At 41.8% G+C, this 20973-nt stretch overlaps 1 protein-coding gene across 5 annotated transcripts in view; it reads right to left on the reverse strand.

Annotated features, from left to right (window-relative positions):
- Positions 1-20973, reverse strand: part of ADAMTS2 (ADAM metallopeptidase with thrombospondin type 1 motif 2) — a 328102-nt gene that overhangs the window by 57489 nt on the left and 249640 nt on the right. For all 5 annotated transcript variants that reach the window (XM_083728369.1, XM_083728368.1, XM_083728366.1 and 2 more), the window contains 2 exons: positions 16063-16262; positions 6970-7053 (listed from right to left, as the gene is read on the reverse strand). In XM_083728369.1, coding sequence (XP_083584495.1) covers positions 6970-7053; positions 16063-16262 — 284 coding nt within the window. The remainder of the gene's footprint in view (positions 1-6969; positions 7054-16062; positions 16263-20973) is intronic.

The raw sequence follows: 20973 nt of genomic DNA on the forward strand, positions 1-20973 counted from the left end.
TTCTGTTGCTAGCAAAAAAATGAAGATGACATTAGCATTTATTTAGGCTGCAATCCTGTTGACATCCACCTAGCAAGCAGTAAGTTTGACTGACCTCAGTCAGGTTTCTGAGTATACATGCTTAAGACTTCCTTGTGAAAACAGAAATTGCTGGTATCCCTTTGTCTGGAGTTATCTGCTTGAATCCCACTAGGTCCAATGGAATTGCTAAACGTTTTTTTTAACAGGCATCTGGTTGATCACTGTGAGAACAGGATGCTTGACTTGAAGGGCCACTGGTCTGATCCAGCAGGCTCTTCTTATGCTCCCTTAGTGAGTGTGTTTAGGATTGCAGCCATTATCCGTTCCAGAAAATACTACACTGCAATATACTTGCAGAAATACCAGGTTGTTTACAGACATGTTTCTTGAGCATTCGTCCTGTTTTGTTTGCACAAAGTTTGCAAGGATACTATACTACATCGGTGGTTTACTGAGTATTCACTCTGATTTGTTTAGGTAGCATTATACAATTTTGCATTCAAGCAACTGTAATCCCACACATTTCCCCATCACTTTCCTGATAATTGAATGAATAAATTAGGCTCGTTGAGCAACAGCAATGAATCCTACCCAGGATGTTGGGCTGTGACCTGGGAGACCACGGTTCAAATCCCCGCTCAGCCATCAAGCTCACTGGGTGGCACTGGGCCAGTCACTGTCTCTCAGCCTAGCCCACCTCACTGGGTTGTGAGGATAAAATAGGTTGGGGAGAACCATGTGACCAACCTTGAAGACCTTAAAGGAAAAAGTGGTATATCAATGTAATAAATAGAAATATAGCAACAGTCTGGATGTGGTCCAGCTAGGAAGGTCTTCTCCATTTCCTGCGTTGTAGGGGGTTGGACTAGATCAGTGTTTCCCAACCTTGGGTCTCCAGCTGTTTTTGAACTACAATTCCCATCATCCCTGACCACTGGTCTTGCTAGCTAGGGATGATGGGAGTTGTAGTCCAAAAACAGCTGGAGGCCCAAGGTTGGGAAACACTGGACTAGATGACCCTCTGGGGTCCCTTCCAACTCTACAATTCTATGATTCTAACACCAGGGATAACTCCATACGTACATTGCATATGTTAACGTGGCACTAATGCTAACCTTGGGGAAGCACCCTGGAGCTTCTCCTATATGCACAAGGAGTTCTAGAAAAGAACATTGGAGGAGTCTGTCAGATGAGGCCAATGGCCCACGTAGTCCAGCATCCTGTCCTCACAGCGAGTAAACAGTTGCCTATGGAGAGGTCAATAATCTATGAAGAGTGCACCTCATCTGCTCCCAGCTATTTGTCAGAAAACATCTAAACGTGGGTTTAAACATCCTCAAAACATCAATTGTTCAACGGTTCTTATGCAGTCAAGGGAACACATTGCTTTGCTGAGTGTGACCCAAAACATTAGATTAAATGATATTTGGGTATGAACAACAGAGTCTGGGATTGCTCTAGTGCCCTGTACTGATATTTTCCTTCCTCTAAAGCATCTGGAACCAATTACCGTCAGGAGACGGATTCCAGATACAATGGAAAACACTGGTCTGAGTCACCAGCACCATGCTGAGGTTTCTGAAGAAATACTAGTTCAAAAATGTAATAATCTATAAAATCTTGATGGGTTACTACATCCCATCATACTGGGGAAATAAATGTGAGCATATTTCCCTCCCTCCTGATCCGCGGGATTCTTAGATCAATAGAAACTCATGTTACGGCAAGTATATTATAATCGTAAAAGGGACGGAGTCTTGCTCTGTGGCAAGACTCTGTCCCTTGGCAATGCAGGTAAATGGCTTATACCAGATCACACCAGGCCAGGGCTAGTTGATTGACAACAGCTCTTCAAGGTCTGAGGCAGAAGCCTTCCTTTCTGTGGACTGATCCTTTCAGCTGAAGGTGACAGGTTTTGAATTTGGGACCTTCTTCATGAAAAGCATTGCTATTCTGCTCACTGATGTCTCTGTCCCAAAACCATGGATTTAAAATAAAGCATTTTAGTATTCAGATATATTTCATCAGAAGAACGAACTGAGGTTTCTTAAGCCTTGGTTGAACAGAGGCAGTGTATCTTACTAGGTTCTACTGCTACAGGCACTATAGCTAGTTATGGCAAAGGAACATCTTCATATGTGTAGGCCTCACACAGAAGTGACCTTAATAAAGCTCTTCTGAGAGAGTCTCGGCTTTACCGCAGGTCCAAAGGGTGGTGAATAAGGCAGGAACTTCTAACTCCCTGCAGAGTGCAGAGACAGGCTTGTCTTCCTAATTCACTGAAATCATTTTGGACCACGGCGAAGCCCATCCTGTTTAAAAGAGCCTTTTCTCTTGCTGGGTGTGGTTGCCTGTCACTTAGATGTTAAGGCATGCTTTCATTATTCTCTGCTATTTATTGTTTTTAATGTTTTTTAAAGCAAAATTCTTATTGCTTGGGGGAGCACTGCTGAGAAGCATGGTACAAAAAAAATTTAAACAAATTAAAAATTCAAACAAATATTCAATTTTAAAGTGAAGGTGTCCCCCCCCCCACCTTTGAATTGAACTGGGCATTAGAAGAATGGGATATGATGGGTAGGAACCTGTTTAGTGCTGCTGTTGAGTTCCAGCTAGCCAGCTATACTCCATTCCATTTCCCCTCACCCAGTTTTCTGTCCCCTCCAGTACGTCAGCATTCTGTGCCCACTAAGCATGCTTAGTCCACGTTGAGCTGTATATGAAGTCTCCTCCACCCTCCTTTAGGGTCGTCCCCCCATATATTCTGGAATTTCCATGGGTTGGCTGGCATCCCTTTTTGTCTATATAAAAATTCCTACTCAAATAATAAGTTCACGCTTAAGGATATATGGTTATTCAATGGTGGCAGCTGTGGCCAGCTAGTTCCAGAAAGCAATTGGAAGTCCTTTAGATGCCTTTGTTTTATCTTGAAAGGGAGACTTTCAAAACGTATCCATTAGGTGGTGCTCCAGCTGTAACTTCTGACAATTCTATGCCATCCTTGAGAATACATGGAAACTTCCCGGGGATAAAATACTCATCTTGTTAGATTTTAAAAAGAGCATTGATAATACTGTTGATAGTCAAATTGACGAGCAACATAGCACCCAAGTTTGAGACAATAAAGAAAATGTGTTCATTTGCCATCAGAAATGACTAAGGGAACTAGTTCTTTTCAAAATATTTTCCTCCAAATTGTTTACTTGGCTTATTTGATTATTTCCCTCTGTCATATGAACTAGGCAAGTTATTATGAAAAGAAAAGAACAAGGAAAGAAAAACAAAGCATCTGGAACCCATGGTAACAGATCTCACAACAATAACAAACACAATCAGAAAAGTGTCATTTTGGGTTTAAAGGATTGTGAGCTTTATTTCATGGCAGTGGCTTATTAGATTTCCCCTCTAATACTGTAATATAAGTATAACGCTCAAGCAGAAACGTTATATCAATAATAAAGTATTAGACAATGCAGCGACTGACAAGCAATGAAATTTGGGGTGGGAGCAAGGGGAAGAAAACATGGCATGCCGTCAATCTCATAAAAAAGGGAAATAATTTACCATTTACAACTGGGGTGAAGGGAAGTGAGTATGTCTACTCTAAAGTATGTCCTGAATTCCAGTTCTGTTTCTGAGGGCATCTGCATCATGCTTTGAAATCTGGCTCTAGAGAGAGAGCTTCTCTCCCTCTTTCCACTAATGGGAATAATGGCTGGCCCCAGGATTCTTTCCTCACAGATACAAAATTCCAGCTTTCACTTCTGATTGGAAACGGATTAAGAGAGTGGCTGGAAGATGGCTAGGAAGAAAGATGCAGAAAATGATTCCACTGGAGATTTGGGGAAGATGTCAAGTGGTATGAGTGACAAGGAACTGGCAAGCACCTGTGGAGAACTGGCCGAGGAAAAAGAGATGATCTGAAGAATGCAAAGGGAAGGGATACAACTTAAGGATGACATGCTGAGCAATGAACCCAACAGTCTGTCACTGACTGGAGATGAAATTTATTCACACTTGGGATGTCAGATTATTTCATCAGAAATGGAAATGAGAGCAGAAATCGACACAATTTGCTTGCTCACCCAAGAACAGAAACAAAAATTGTACAAATGAAGACAACCAGCGTTCCAATTCAGTATCACAGATTGTTTGCTTAGTCTGTGAAAGTTACATAAATAATTATGCCATTCTCTGCCTTGTTTTTGACATTTCCCTTCCATTAAAATGCATTGAATTATGCAGTCAATAACAAAGTGAATGATGAAGGTTTTAGTGGAATCCAAACCATAGCAGAACTGAAGCAGAGCTGATTGCGACAAACACAGGATGGGACAGAAATGTCTGCCTCTTGACATTCTTCATTCTCACCCACACTTGTCCCTAATGCACCCATAATCCCTTACACAAAAAACTGTAGATTTTTTTTGGGGGGGGTCAACGTTGGATCACAGCAAAATGCTGTACTCCAGCTTGGCCGGCTTGGCTATTTTGTTCCTATCCAAAATCCATCATAACACATTTTGCTGGAAGCAGTGAACTTGTGGGGTGGGGGAGACAACTACTCAAAGTTGCATTAAAAATAATTTTATGAAATCTTACAGCTGCCTTCCTTGGAACTGCATCACAGTCTAAAGGAGAAAATCATCTCTCAACATTTGCTTCGTCTCTGTTTCGGGTAACATACAACTTGCAATGAACAATATGGATTATCAAAGGTGTTTAAAAAAAATATCACAAGAATAAACAGATATGGAAACCAAGCTCTTGCCGTGATCTCCAACCCTGAAGGCATCACTAAAGCTGGCTATGCCAGAAGTTAACGCTAGAGAAAGGGTGGCCAATTCTATAACCCTGGAAGGTCATCTTGACATTGTCCCAATGACCACCAGTGCATTTTGCCACACAATCCAAACCCTCCACATTTCATTGTGGTGTTGTATAAAATTTATATAAATTATACTATAAACCCTTCAAGACTGGGCAAAAAAGGGACCACTGAAACTTCAGGATGTTTTCAAACTAATGCATTATGTAAATGCTGTGAACCAATAAGGAAGATCATATTTATATAGCATTTGGAAGAATGGAACATTGTTGCAACAATGCATTATCACCACCTTTGGCTTAAAAATAATATTTTAAAATATTCTATATTGTATCATGCCATCTGTAATATTCAGCTATGTACTAGCTGGTGTTGGATAACAGAACCATTCAATCTGGCTTGCCTCAATTTCAGTTAAAATTCACTATATACTTTCAAAATAGCATAATAGAGATCTTTGAACAACTATACCTGTTTGGTCAATTTTCTAAAATAATTAAATTTCAAGTAACTACATTTTTCTGAGCTATGAGTTTGAATTTACTTACGCATTTGTTTTACTGTGCCAGGTAATATTAGAAACAAATACTGAAGAAAATGGTTTGTTAAGAAATCTCCAAGCCATTGAGAAACTAGTTGCTATGCAACATACAGTACTGTTCAAGTTATCCTCAACATCACAGGGTGCATTGTATGAAACAAAACTATCTTCTTCATAAAAAACTCAAAAAGGGTTTTGTTTAAATCTTACATATCACGGTGGGGGGAAAGTAGCATATCCTTTCATACATTCTTGACAGCTGCTGATCAAAGATGTGTGTATTGTGATTGCTTATTTAGTATTTTTATTTTTATTGATAATCAGTGATAATTCATTGGTAACATAAATGTTGTTTTACTCATATTTTGTTTTCCTTTCCCTGAACTGAATGAGATTCAGATCAACCTTTGTGTGATCCAAGCTGGTCAAGATTAGGGATGCTATAATACTGTAGCATGTTCAGTTGGAGAAACAGGTTACATCCTATGCCAGTCCTAGTGAGTAGACCTCATGATGTTAACAGACTCAGCTAATTTAGGTTCATTAATGTCAATGGGTCTATTCTGGGTAGACCTTAGCTGAGTACAGTTCTATAGTTTTGCTTGCATATGCAAAAGCAGAAGTAAAGGAGTGCTCATCCTAAGGGTGAATTTATTCCCTTCTCCCACTCCTAGCTGTATCATACTTACCCCATGAATCTTGCCCAGTACATAGTGATTTTCTACAAAAGAACAGGTAGTCTCCACTGGGTGGTGGGATTATGTGATAATAAGCATTCTCTTGGCGAATTCGATTAAGCAATATGGCTGAGAGACCTCAGCAGCTCCATGATATATGAACCAGTGCTCAGCTTCCTTTGGAGGAGAGAACTCTGGAAATGTATGCTGAGTTGCTAAAATATCTGATTATGTACAAATGTAGACAATAAGTAAGGAATGTAGGAGTGCAGCAGCAGCATGCAGAGACTGTGATATTAATCTCAGTCAAAGTCCCAACAGAAACCTGCAGTTGCTTTTCTCAAGTCTCTGTTTTCAGCATCAATCACAAACATATCTTTCCAGGCCTCCTTACTTACATATCTGTCTCTGTGAGCTACTGACCTCCTTCCTTCCAATCCCTCCTTGAAACTCACCTTTTATATGAAGCCATTGACACACACCCCCTATAGTTTTGATATATATTTTTAAGAAATGAAGGGGGAAAGTCAACGAAACCTTCTTCCACAATAAAGACTAAATATTGCTCTTCCCCCCCGCACACAAAAGTGCTACTAGAACTTTAATAAAAAAATAAATTGCCCAACAAATTTCAGTGGAAATCTCTCTGAGGGGCATATGAATGCAATTTGCTGAGTCCCCCTAGTAAGGCAGCATCTCTCCGAAATGAGTGAAGCACTCTTTTCTCTCTCAGTCTTTGCAGTGCTTCAAGATTCCTTCTTGTGTTTGATTAAATATGATTACTTTGCTACTAAACTCATTCACAAAAACAAGCAGTATAGGCCACAAGAGAATTGCAAGACATGGTTTAAAAAAATAAAACACTGTAGGGCATTTGAACTGATCATTAAAATTACACTTACTTTCCCATGGCTCAGCATGATCATTCTCACCAAGACAACATTAATTTGGGCACCTAAGGACTCATCGTGATAGATTTCATTAACCTGCAAGAGGACACAAAAGCATTAATTATGATTCCATATGATAACAGGACTGAAATAGCCTAAAACAGCATCCTTCAACCTTGGGTCTCCAGATGTTGTTGGATTACAACTCGTACCATCCCTCACCATTGGCTAAACATGATATTGTGGTCAACAAGTTTAAGAAACACTGCATGCCGGGGGGGGGGGAGAGGTTTTTAAGAGACACATTTTTCTTTCAAGAAAGAAAGAATCCTTTTAGGTTTTAAAAAGAATATAATTTCAGATATGCAACTTTGGAAGGCCTGCTGACTAAGGGATCAAATTGTCTTGGGCGGGGGTGGGGTGTAAGATTGCAAACGGAGAGCCCAAGTGGTAGAATTTCAAGCTCTCGCTTTGGCCAGAGCAATTGAAGTGTGCCAAGCTGCAGAAATGACACCAAAGGAAGTCGATTTGTTGGAAGGAAGGCATTCTGCTCTGCCTGGTAAACAGGATTATGCCTTCTATTAGCCATAGCAGAACACTAAGAGATATCCTTCCCAAGCTTAAGTCTGCAGAGTGCATACACGACAACAACAGATGGGCCTATGGAAACAAACGTCAAAAAATGAAACACTTTATTAGAGTCTGCAAACCATATCAGAGTAGTAAGAATAATGTGCAAAGAAAGTTGCAGGAAGAAAGCGACCCGCATTTGTGCATTGCAGCAATCCACATCAGCAAAGGACTAGAATCTTTTGTTGCAGACAAAAATGGCAGCTCAGTGAATTTTGAACTGGGCACTGGATCACAAACAAATGTGCATTCCTGAAAGTGTGTGCTGGGCTGGAGAGACCAGGGTTTGAATAGCAGCCATGAAACTTACTGGGCGACCGTGGGCAGCTGCCCTCTCCCAGGTTAACCTTCCACACATGATTTAAATGAGATAACCATTTGGGGTTCTTGGAGGAAGGGCAGGATCCACAAGCAAGTAAAGGGCAAAATACTTAGATATAAGCTGATTTAAGGCTGGTGCATACTGCCCTGCTCATGGTATTTGGGTATAAGGGTGGAGCATAGTGTTATATGGTGGGCCACCTTCTCTACCAGTGTGTGCTGAAGAGCCTACCTGGTAGCTATGACAGCACACTGAGCAGCTATGAAAGGCTGGGGCTCATCACAATTTAAATTTCCCACAATGCCTTAGAATGATGCATTGCTAGGGGCATTGTGGGAAATTTAAATTGTGATCAGACCCAGCAGCTTAGAGTGACAGGCTAGGGAAAGAAATGAAGGAGGCCAAGATGGGACCAGCCAAAGTGGAAGAGCCACGGCATGTGCCCATTGGTTACACACGCAAGGGCCAACCAGATAGGATGGCACCATAGCTCAGTGGTAGAACATGCATGCTGAAGGTTTCTGGCACCTTCAGGAACAAATGACCAGATGGCAACTGCTGTGAAGGAGCTGATGCTAGCCAGAGTACAGAACACTAGGCTAGATGGACAGACAGAGTGACTGACTCTAAGAGAGCTTATTATGTTCCACTTTCATTGGCAGCTTGAGGAAAGGCAGAGGGTAGAAACTGGATAGCAATTGTACTCTGTACAACAGAAACAGTCTGGCATTGCATATACAAATCTGCTCATAAAGTATCAAGAGGCTGGATTACCTTAAATTTCTATGACCGTATAGTAAATGTTCCAAATTTATAGCCAATGTTCCAAAATCTAAGTTATCTGCTTCTGAACAAAGTTTTTAGAAATTCCACAAAACAGATGTCCTGGCAAAGCAAGCTTTTTAACATCGGAGGGATCTTTGTCTCCTCTTTGACAGTAATGTTGGCTTTAGAAAGGTCACAAACTTTCTGCTGGCTTCATGACCGGTTTATATTTTGTTGAGTTCCTCCCTCGAGCTTTTGGGCTTCTCAACTTTTGCCTACAAGCTACAGTACAAAAATGTTCTGAAAACCTGCACTAAGTGCATAAACAGTTTTCACCAGCCTTACATTAACACTGCAGTCTCACGATCATGTCATGTGTTTACAGCACAATGACCCAATAATCTGTGCAGTAACTTCTTACATTGTGAATGTAAATTGGGGACAAACCGGGGAGGAGACCCAAAATCCATCAGTTATCTAAATTCTGTCTTCTACTGCCTTGTTATTCCTCCACACTAGTGGTTCGAATGTCAGACTAGGGCTGAGGAGACCCGGGTTTAAATCCCCTCTTGGCCAAAAAGCTTATTGGGTGACCTTGGCCAGTTGCTATCTCTCAGCCTAACCTGTGAAGATAAAGAGAGAAGAATCCATTTTATACTGTCTTGACCTCCTTGGAGAAAAGGCGGAATACAAATTAACAAGTAAAAATAAATTGTATGGGTTCCACGCAGCCAAAGGAGTATGCTGGGGGTGTGTGTGTTGTGGAATGGGATAATTGGGATGAGGGAAAGCACTATAAACATTTTAGGGTCTAATATTGCACAGCTGAGGTGGGGGGGGGGTGTGAGACAGTGGCAAAGGCTGGCACTACTGCTGACATATAGAGACCACTTTTTTGATGAAGAGCTTTTAAGCCTGCTGCAGGTTGTTTTCTCCACATAACTGCAGAGCTTCTAAAAAGGGGAGGGGGGCTCCTTTTCCAGCTAGGAAACTGGTGCATATACCTGTGTCCGGACAATTGCCCACAAGAGCTATTTAAAACAGCCCACCTCCAATGCACAGCCCAAGATAACAAGCATGGGTGACACGTGCAGATGCAGGCAATGCTAAACATTACAAATAGCATCTAATCATCTGGGGAACTGAAGTAGTGCATTGCGGTAGCTATGAAGGCACCATCATGGGATGCATGTTCGAAAAAGATGAAAAAGCAAATAAGAGGGAGAGCGCTTAGGGAGGTGAAGCCGAACTGCATGACTCCGGACACTTTTGCAAAGGCTGCAGCTTCAGTTACTTACAGGGGTGACAGGGCAGAACTGGAAGGCCCTTCAATAGCTGCTACTCCAGAAGCTGTGGCACAAGTCTCTGCCCCTGTCACACAAGTTGAAGCAGGGGAAAGGATCAGGCTTTTAGCCCACAGCAGTGAAGGCTGCAGAGGGGGCACCATCCAGATGTTGTTGAACTCCAGCTTCCAGCAGCCATGGCAATGGAAGACACAGTGTTGGAGTTCATCAGGGCAGGGCACCATGTTGGCTCCTTCCACCTTAGAATCTGCTGGACTAATTGCAGCATGAGCCTCTGCCTGATGGTGTGGTCCTGTGGAAGGTCCTGCTCACACCGGAGACTGCTTGGGTGGTAGAGGGCAGGGCAGGTGTCGCTCCTTCCCCCACCAGGCTATTGCCTACTGAATGCATGAACTGGGCTTCTTCTCTAAGGTGCTTTAGGATTTTAAAAGAGACAGGAGAACACCACCCCCTAAGCCTACGCTATCAGAATTCAAGCCACTTTCACAACTGGGACCACAGTACAGTGGCAGATCATCGGCTCTGCATACAGAAGGTCTCATGTTCAGTTCCAGACATCTCCAGGGAGGACAGGAAATGTCCCTTGCCTGAAACCCTGGAGAGATGCTGCCAGTCAGTGTAGAAAATACTGAGCTACATGGACCAGTGGTCTGACTCAGTATAAGGCAGCTTGCCATCTTGCAACCATGATTCTGCTTACAAAAAAACAAAAACCATTCAAGTGTAGCACTCATAAGATTCTTTTCCACAGCTGAGCTTAGATTTACTTTATGAGTTTTCTTGAAATTGTCAGTTAGGCAGGGAAAAGTGACATTTCTGCCCTTTGTACCACCTGGGACCTACTGTTCTCTTTCAACCTGCTGCATTTAAATCATCCAGAGAAAGCATCGCTCTCACACCTAGTAGCTCACACTGACATATCAAAGGCAAAACCTGAACGGGAAAATTGCCAGCAAGGAACTGTTTCATGATATATTTATTAGCTTCTCATCTCCATATCCAAATCCAGAGGGTCCTCAAGTTGTTGATGGCCTTCATGGCATGACCCTTCACGGTATACAGGTGTGACTCTACTCTCTGCAAGATGTGAGAGAACCTTGGCATCACACTGAGCACTCGGAGCACTTGTATGGGCTATGCAAAGTCAGAGATGCTACCCCACTCTCTAGCTCCAAGCTCAGGGGAAGGGGACCTCGCCACAGCTGTTGAGGTGTGGGGGAAAGAGATCCTCATCATGGCAAGTGTGACAAGGGAATTTGTGGGCCCCTGTGACATCCAGTTCCTAACATTCCCCCCCCAACCTTCTAATATGCTCAAGAAACATGAACTCAGAGTGACACAGGTAGTTGATTATCAGTGTCAAGGAACAGGGACTGTTCCAACCAATTTTGTTCCCACGTACACTCTTTTCTGCTTTCCCAACTCCTGACTAAGGGAGACAAAATGGCGCTCTTCACCATGGCACTGGGCAGCCCAGTCCTCGCTAACAGATTTTGCCAAGGGTGGGAGGGGAGCAGAGCTTCCAGAGGTGCACTACAGTGCCTAAGGTGCCATGAAGTATAATGAGCCTTTCCTCAGCATGTGCTCTCCGTCTCATATAACAATGAATGTTTGGATCATTTCAAAGGTAAGCAAGCTGAAGTTTCTAGACGAGATCCAAAAGATCCCTTTGAATACTCATGAAACACAGCGTTAATGCAGCCTCAGCTAATGCACAGCACTGGCAGCATGGAAGTGAGTAGCCACTTGGAACTCAAGAAGAAAGATGGCAAGAGTGGTCAGAGACAGGGCATTCAGAACCCTGGACGGATCCGAGGGAGGAGACCTGTTCTGACAATTGGTTAGGTACTGGTTTCCGGTTCCTATCTGTCTTAATGGAGGCAGCCCCCACAACATTGCGGGGATCGAAGGCAGAGAAAAACAAGAATGACAGAGGGTAAATCATTCTTGGAAAAACCTCACAGGGAAGGGAAGAACGGGCTTCACTCGCAGTCCGTCTCGGTACTTGGCTCTCGCTCCAGAATAGAACGCAGGGGGCAGGGAGGTGCTGAGCGTAAAAGCACTTTGCCTGGCGAAAACCCTCCTACACTGCCATTAAGAAGCAGAGCTTCTCCTGTTAATTGGATTTTTAATTGGCTTTAAAGTCAGGCATGCTTCGAGAGAAGATGTCATCAGAACTGTGGAATTACCCACCTGCACTGATTTGAGGTTTGGAACTGAGATAAAGATTCTATTCAGTGGGGGCGGTGGATGGCGGAGAGGGGAACCTCCATTTTCCTGTTTAGTTTGAGTTTCTTTATTAATGATTTGGTAACTCTCTCCAGACGCAAAATTTTAAAGATACAAATGAAGTTGGATTGCAGTATGGAATAAAACTTGTGATTAAAAGAACATTTTGGTTTAAAGAAATGGGGGGAGAGCTCTAATGCTTGAATGGATTATCTTGGAAAATTAGAGCAGATACCATCTCTACCCCCCCCCCCCTTAAAAACATCATAGAAGAGATACAACATAAGTGGACTTTGGCCCAAATGCAGTCGTAAAGATGAAAAGAATTTGGAGCCGTGGATGAGGGAGGCATGGAGACTTTGAAGGTGATTCATTAAAATGAAAGTACTCCAAGATCCCCTGTGGCAGAAGGTGGATCCCTCTTTCTCGGGCTACGGACATTTCTAGATGTTGACTGAGTAGTGAGAAAGAGTGGAGTGTATTGTTGTCCGGAAACACCAAGCACGATGAGAGCACAGTAGGAGGGAGCTAATGAGGTATTCGGAGAATTCTTCAGGATCGTAGCCCCACCCCAGCTATGCTGAGAGACAATGGCAATCGGAGGAATTTCAAGAACTGGACAGCAGACAAAGGCCAAGGTCTTTATAATTGGACATTTCCAGACTGACACACACAGAGAAAAGGAAAATAATTAGAGCACCTTGTTTGAAATCTTATGGAAAGTTAGATATGGTTTTAACACAAATAGTAATCACTAAAAATGCAGCTGTTATCTTAATGATTAATATACCAATTGAAATATAATTAGATGTTAATAAAATATATGAACCCAGCAATAGAAGAACGGAAACAGTGATCAAGGGGCGCAGGAAACCACTTTGATTAAATTGCGTAAATTTGGAAATAACTGGAATTATTTTGATATTAACTGAAATATGTATAATTAGCAAAACTGTGGTAATATTGAATAATTACTGGAAAAATAATAAAAAAATATTATTAAAAAGACAATTAGTACCTAAAGAATTGTGTTTTTTATAATAAATATACTGTAACTCAGCCAGCCTACTCCATTTAGGTCTCACCTCCTTACTAGGAAATGGAAATCCTTAAAGGGGCAGCCCTATGGACTACAATCTGGTCCCCTGTCACCTCTCTGATATCTCCACTTGGGCTGAACAGGGTTGAGAGCCCACGAGGCACTTTGGGGCAATGATACTGGCCTGTTGATGAGGTCAAGCTTGGGAGCCATTGTCACTGGGGCAGGCGGGTCTCAGGCCCTCTCTACCATATCTCAATATATACAGTTTCTTAACATTTCCTCTACATTTTCTTCAATGGATTATGCTGGAAAGCTCAGTGACAAGCGGAATAAATATATTTCAGAGCTACAAATCCTATAATTTCCTTACAATCACTATATCTCTTAAAATAGATTTAAGTGACATGAAAAATAAAAAAGGTTCCATTTCAAAATCTGTTTTTGTGTGTTTGCCACATAACTGCTAGGTTGCTCTGCTTTCCTTTGACTTGAAAATGTAGGAAACCATCTGTTTCATCTGCCCACTTTATTTTAAGCCACGGACAAAAATAAATCCCTCCCTACATAATTGACTGATATTGACTTTTTAACCTTGAATTATTGGGATATGTTTGCATTATGTCCACCAGGTCGCATGTATGAATATGCTGACCTTTACTGCCTTGCCAGCTTTCTCCATTTCTAAGCAATGAATTCAGGTATTTCCAAGGACATTATCAAAGATGCCTCCCTAAATTTCATCCCAGCATTCTGAAGTCAAGACTAAAGGAGGCGAAAGCTCTTGCTGTCTGGGAATGTCCTGCAGCTGCACTCTTCCCAAAGAGTGTATTTCAACTGGTACAGGGCTGGTGCTCAGCAGCCATTTCAGAGTTTTTGCATCACTATGAGCTTATATGAACTGTTTGATGAATTTGGGGTTGCATTTTTTTTCTTTATATGCTCCTGTGTTTTTGACATCATTATAGCAATTGTAACATTTCTTTATTTTTAAAGCTGCTGTTATTGTGAGTTGCTTTGAGCTCAGCATTTGTCATTGGAAAAATAGAATACAAACATCAAATTAAATCAACTGCAGTCAAATACAAAGGCAAATTATAAAGGTGCAAAATATGTTGCCTCTGTCTGTCACTCTGACTCCAGGATTTGTCAGTCAACAGATTAGATAGATCAGTACCCACCGTACTTGATAGCAAATTGAGGAGGAATGTTTCTCATGTACGGAGTGAGAAACTGGCTTAAGGCTGTCTTATTGCAATCAGAACAATAGGGAATTGACCACAGCAACTGGAGCTTTGACAGATTAATCCAGGCAAAGCAATACACAGTGGTGTATTTTCTACACAGTGGGGTGGGGTGGGGAATTAAATTCAGAGCGTGAACAGGCAATACTTAGTTCTTTATTTGAGAATGAAAGATAGTGGTTCTATTGTTAACGGATAAAAAAAACAATTTTACGAAATAAATGATGGAGCAGGTGGCAACCCATAAAGAGTTACAGATGCGCCTCTCCATAACCTCATTGCTCCTATTTCCCTCCTGTGGTTTCTCTCTTTGCCTTCTGATCTTGTTTTATGTTCCATCCCTGCTGTGTAGACACGCAGAGTCATTCTCTCATATACATAGTCCCATTCAGTCTCAATAGATTCAGTGTTGTAGCCACATATTTGAGTCCATCCTAAGCCTCATCAGCTAAATACGTTTCTGTCAACTACCTGCTTGGTTTTAATAATAATAATGTAGCATGAATGAGACTGCTTGTTTAGAAGCATGGAATCAGAGAATTGTAGAGTTGGAAGAGACCTCGAGGGTCATCTAGTCCAACCCCCCCCCCCCGCAATGCAGGAATATGCAGCTGGCCCATATGGGGATCAAACCCACGATCTTGGCATAATCAGCACCACACTCTAGCTAACTGAACCACCATCAATGGCAAACAAGTTCTAATTTGGTTGGGGTAGACTGTGAGGGATCAAATTTTGATACAAACTGGCCTGAACCAATTTTCCTGGCCTAAGGTGCAGGTGTCCTTCCGATCTCACACTTCTCTATGCAAGCAAAGCAGCTTGTTCCATTGAAGTAAATGGTGACATGAGAGCTCTGTGAGCAAAGAAGAATGTCAAGGGGCAATCGGCTTAAAATGCCTGCACTCTTACAAGATAATTTCCACAGCTAATTACCAAGCTATAGCCTAAGAAGTGCAAACGCACTAGCAACCTATCTGTATGCATGTTTGCTCAGAAGTAACTGAGTCCCGTGAAAATTTCTCCTATGTAAGTGCATAATAGGGTTGCAGCCTGAATAAATAACAGTACAGACACATACAAAATGTAGTAGTCAAATGTCAAATACCATTTCCACTCCTAACAACTACTATTTGGCAACACTGTTAAATCAGTCAAAATTATTTGGTACAAATTTTTGCATGAGAGAAATTCTCATAAAAATAGTGAATAGCTAGACCTACACTGCTACACTGTACACTTAAAGCAGGGGTGGGAAATCAGGGGCCCTCAGCCTGTTTCATCTGGCCCCAGTTTCTCATACACCACAGAGTTTGGTTGCCAGATAGAGAGAAGGGAAAAAAGTGAGAGGAAGGTGTTGTGGCTGCACATCCCACCCACTTTTTCCTCTGGCTCCACCCACCAATGCTTCAGGCTCCGCCCACCATCCACTGCAGTCCTTGATTGAATTTTTCCAGTGAATCCACGTCCCTTCCTAGGAATAAGGGCTCCCTAGCTTGAAGTATTTATTTTGATGAGAGACAGCAATAGCTACATGCAAGACCTCTTCTTAAACATTAGTAAATTACTCACTATGTTCATCAGCGTCAGAAGATACTTCTGAACGTGTTCTTTCCCATGGAATTGTACAACAGAGTCATCAACACCTAGAAGCACTTCAATGTTGTAATCGTCATCCGTCGCATGCCTTGGGTATCTCCTCCTCCTCCTGGAGGTGCTAATTTCATCTTGCAAGAGGTTCACCATGCTGTCTAGATTGCTTAGATCAGCCCCTGAAAGAAATGAAAAGCTGTTAATTTTAAAAAGTGCCACATTTTATTTCTCAATTATTATTTTTAACCATAAAGACGAGAAGTTCCCATTATAGTTCCTCTCTTACAGTACGATCACATCTTGAATGGGGGCTACTTTCTTGAGGTAGCACCCTTGGAACTGTCCCCGTGTGAGCATCCTCACTTTCCAAGCAAGGCAGAGTTTTTTTAAGCTCTCCATCTTGCCCGCAATTAATTTGCAGAATTTCAGTCACGTAAGGTTGAAATCACGCAAGTTAATTGCATGCAAGGTGCAATCGCACCGTGTAAGTTTGGGACAATTTTGTTAAAGTTCCATTGGATAAACCTGGATTTATTCAGCTAAGGTGAGACGAGAATTGGATGTAAGATCTCAAATCCGGTAAACAGAGGCGTCCAAAACGTTTATGGATTAGAAGTATGGTGTGGGGTCAAATTTTCACCTGAACAATTGCCCTAATGACAATGTAATCTCCAGGATGGGTGAGTAAGTAAATTAGATATAGATGACATAGATATAGATATGAAATCTTAAAATGGACATCTGTTGGATGCAGCCAGAGTTCCTCAGTGGTATTTGTGCTTCTTCATCTTTATAATACTACAAATATTTTTTATGTGACAAGGCAGCATGGTTACATGCAGAGTTCTTTCACTGCATCAGCATGAATCTGAATCTGCATAATTGATATCAATATCAAAAGTGTATATTTGAGCATGACTTCTTTATAGGTTTCCTTTACGCATGTACATATACAGTGGTACCTCTGTTTTCGAATGTCTCTGTTGACAAACATTTCGGTTTACAAACGCCGTAAACCCAGAAGTAAATGCTTTGGTTTTCGAACACACCTCAGAAGTTAAACGTGCCACGCAGCTTCCACGTGCAATCAATCGGTGTTCAGCTAATCTCAGGTGCTCTCTTGCAACCAATTTGTTTTTGTGACTGTCTGCGCCTCGGTTTCCGATCGTTTCAGAACTCAAACAGTCTTCCGGAACGCATAATGTTTGAAAACCGAGGTATCACTGTATACAAATATAGATTTATTTATTTCATACACTGTTTGCTGTATCCACTGAAGACATCCTGTTTGTGCGAGGAACTTACCGCTTCTCTTCGCCCCTCCCCCCACCCTGAATCTGCCCCATGTTGTACAGGACCTGTGTTGTTAATAAAAAATGCAGGCTATAGATATTTAAAGAAATAAATAAAACGCCAGAACAGATGAAGGATGCCTGATATCCCTTCATGAAAGGGGCAACTTCAATGGATACTGTCCTGTCTATGTACACATAGACCCAGACCCAGACAGACTATTGTATCAGTGAGACTTGCAGAATACTAGGAACTGGAAATATATATGAGCCATTATACTAACAAATGCAGTGCCATCTCTGTGTTGTTCTAAAATCAGCTTATCGACAGATGTGAAGAATACGGGGAGGGAGGAGATGAATGGCATGACTAAGAAAATGCAATCGGCATTATAGGGATTTTGTGGGATAATTCACATAACTACAATATCAATATGAAAATAAGCAAAGGTGATCACACATTTTTGCTTATACTTTCCTCTGCCTCTTGATATTCTAGTGATGTGAATATTGATGTTCTGGAGATATGAATGATTAGAAACAGGTGATGGCCACACAGCCGTAAAAGTTATCCCAGCCAAATCAAGAATTGGATGGAAAGAAGCACTAAAGAGTAAGACTCAAAATATGTAAGTCCAATAATTTTTTTGATCATGCAAGCATGAAATATAAAAAATTCAAATAACCAAGATAATAACTGATAAGATGAGGGCTTCAATTCCAAAGTTCGTTAAAATGAGATTTTATATTTTGTCTAACAGAAGCAAATGATTTTATGCAGATACCTTGCTGATTGTTCCAAATGCTTATAAACTTGATTTGTATTCATTCTATTATGCGATTTTAAAATCATTTAATTTTTTTTTTGCAAAAGCCATAAAAAGATGAACTCTACAATTAGTAACTATTAAAAACTATTAATAAATTAATCTATGTAATTTTTTAATCCTTTGACTGCAAAACAAAATATATGAAGGAAGTTCTGATTACTGGTCTTGAGGATGTTTAGCCTGGAGAAGAGGAGGTTAAGGGGTGATATGATAGCCATGTTCAAATATATAAAAGGATGTCACATAGAGGAGGGAGAAAGGTTGTTTTCTGCTGCTCCAGAGAAGAGGACACGGAGCAATGGATCCAAACTACAAGAAAGAAGATTCCACCTAAACATTAGGAAGAACTTCCTGACAGTAAGAGCTGTTCGACAGTGGAATTTGCTGCCAAGGAGTGTGGTGGAGTCTCCTTCTTTGGAGGTCTTTAAGCAGAGGCTTGACAACCATATGTCAGGAGTGCTCTGATGGTGTTTCCTGCTTGGCAGGGGGTTGGACTCGATGGCCCTTGTGGTCTCTTCCAACTCTATGATTCTATGTTTCTATGATTCCTTTGCTGCTATGTAGTGGCTAATATCTAAAATCTACATTAGATATACCCAACAGCTTGCTCACACTGTCTTCAGCAGTAAAACTCTATTTTAAATAACCTTCCCCTGAAAACATGTGAAAGGATGAGTGTTTTTTGAGAATAGAGGGACTTGTGGAGAGAGGCATTGGGCAGAGGGCAAAACTCATGTCCCACAGAAGTTTTGCTGGTCCTTTTGTTGAGGAATGACATAAGACTAATGACATCGGGGTTTGTTTATTTATTTTGTAGATAAAATGAACACACAGCACATCCTAAAAGTTTTCTAAAGGATTGTGACGCCCGATCTGTAGGTGCATGATTCTTAAAACTCAGCTTGAGGCTCCAAGGTCAGAGATGAACCCACTTGGGATGGGTTTGGGTGGGCGGAAAGGGGCAGGGGAAAGGTTCTCAATTCTTGTTTGGTTCTCTGCTTAAAATGGCTTCCCTGCCGCTTGGTGGGAAGCCATGGTTAAAACCCATCATTTGCATTCCCCCTTTAATACAGCCCAACTGCAGATTTCATTCCCCGCCCCACCCAGCTACACAGCAATAACCACTAGCCTGCTAGTCATTGTCTGCACATGTCTAATTCCACTCTCTTCCCTGCTAATTATAATTTTGCTCCATCATTCCTCCTCACCTTTTCCTTATTTTGTATCTAAATGTCCTCTACTTGTCTTTTATCTTGCTAGCTGCATTTCCCTCTAAGCCACGTAAGCCTCTTCATAATTCATAAATCCTCTTTTCACAGTACAGGTTGCACTTGGAACCTTATGCTGCATATCATGCATAAGGAAATTGGACAAATCCCGGAAGCCGAACTGAGCTGCGAGTGAGGTGCTGTGAGGTGAAAGCCTACTGGGCTAAACATTATACATACATACATACATACATACAGTAAGCCGACAACTTACGCACATTTAACTTGTGAACATTCAGCTTTATGAACTTCTCCCTAAAATAAAATAAAACTAAAAAGTGGGTGGGTATTCTACATGGGGGTTACTTTCTGGGGATCTCACCTAAAGTCAAAATTGTATAGTCAAAACACATTGGGTGCAATGGTGGGTGGGACTGTCAAAGCCTTTTTTCCTGAATGCCCAATTTTGACTTTAGGTGAGATCCCCAGAAAGTAACCCCCATGTAAATTGTGGACTTACTGTAATCATGTCAGGACAAAATGCTACCATATTCAGGCCTGATTCAGAAAATAAGGGTAAAAGAATGACTGAAAAGATGTGTTTGGGTGTTAATGACGTACATAGCACTGCTTTTCCTGCACAACATTCCAGTTTCTATGGATGTGAAAAACCTCTACCTGAGACCTTGGAGAGATGTTGCCACTCAGATAATGTCTGAAAAATATTGGGATGGATGGACAGCGGCCTAAGACTGCAATCCTGGCTGTGGGACTTGGCAGAGCAATGCAGCCAGCACTACCAGGGTGATGGTGCTACAGGGAAAACATCTGTTTGTTGCATTAGCTCCCAGGCTGTCACAGCAAAGAGTTGCTGTCATAGGATGGTAGCAGGGACAGTGAAGGAGCCTGAGATGCTCAACCTGCCCACCCTCAAATTTCAGAGGTTTTTGCAGCCAGGGATGCCATGGGTGGAAGCTTCCACCTGCTTTTTGTGCATGTGTACTGGGGTGCTCACCCAGCAATAGGCAGTTCTGCTCCATGCAAAGCCCCTCCAACACAGCAGATCACTCTGCATCCTGGTATAAAGCAGCACCCTGTGTTAAATAATAATAATAATTTATACCCCACCCATCTGGCTGGGTTTCCCTAGCCACTCTGGGTGGCTCCCAACAGAATATTTAAAACACATTAAAACTTCAAACATTAAAAACTTCCCTAAACAGGGCTGCATTCAGATGTCTTCTAAATGTCATATAGTTGTTTATTTCCTTGACATCTGCTGGGAGTGCGTTCTACAGGGCAGTCTCCACTACCGAGAAGGCCCTCTGCCTGGTTCCCTGTAACTTGGCTTCTCACAGCCCTCAGAGCTGGACCTCAGTGTCCGGGTAGAACGATGGGGGTGGAAACGCTCCTTCAGGTATACTGGACCGATGCAGTTTAGGGCTTTAAAGGTCAGCACCAACACTTTGAATTGTGTTCGGAAACGTACTGGGAGCCAATGTAGGTCCACAATTGATCCACAATTCCAAATGTATTGTGTCTGTAAGTTTAACTCGCAAA

Source organism: Podarcis gaigeae (genome assembly GCF_964106915.1).
Source record: "Podarcis gaigeae genome assembly, chromosome: 2".
In the NCBI taxonomy this organism is placed as follows: domain Eukaryota; kingdom Metazoa; phylum Chordata; class Lepidosauria; order Squamata; family Lacertidae; genus Podarcis; species Podarcis gaigeae.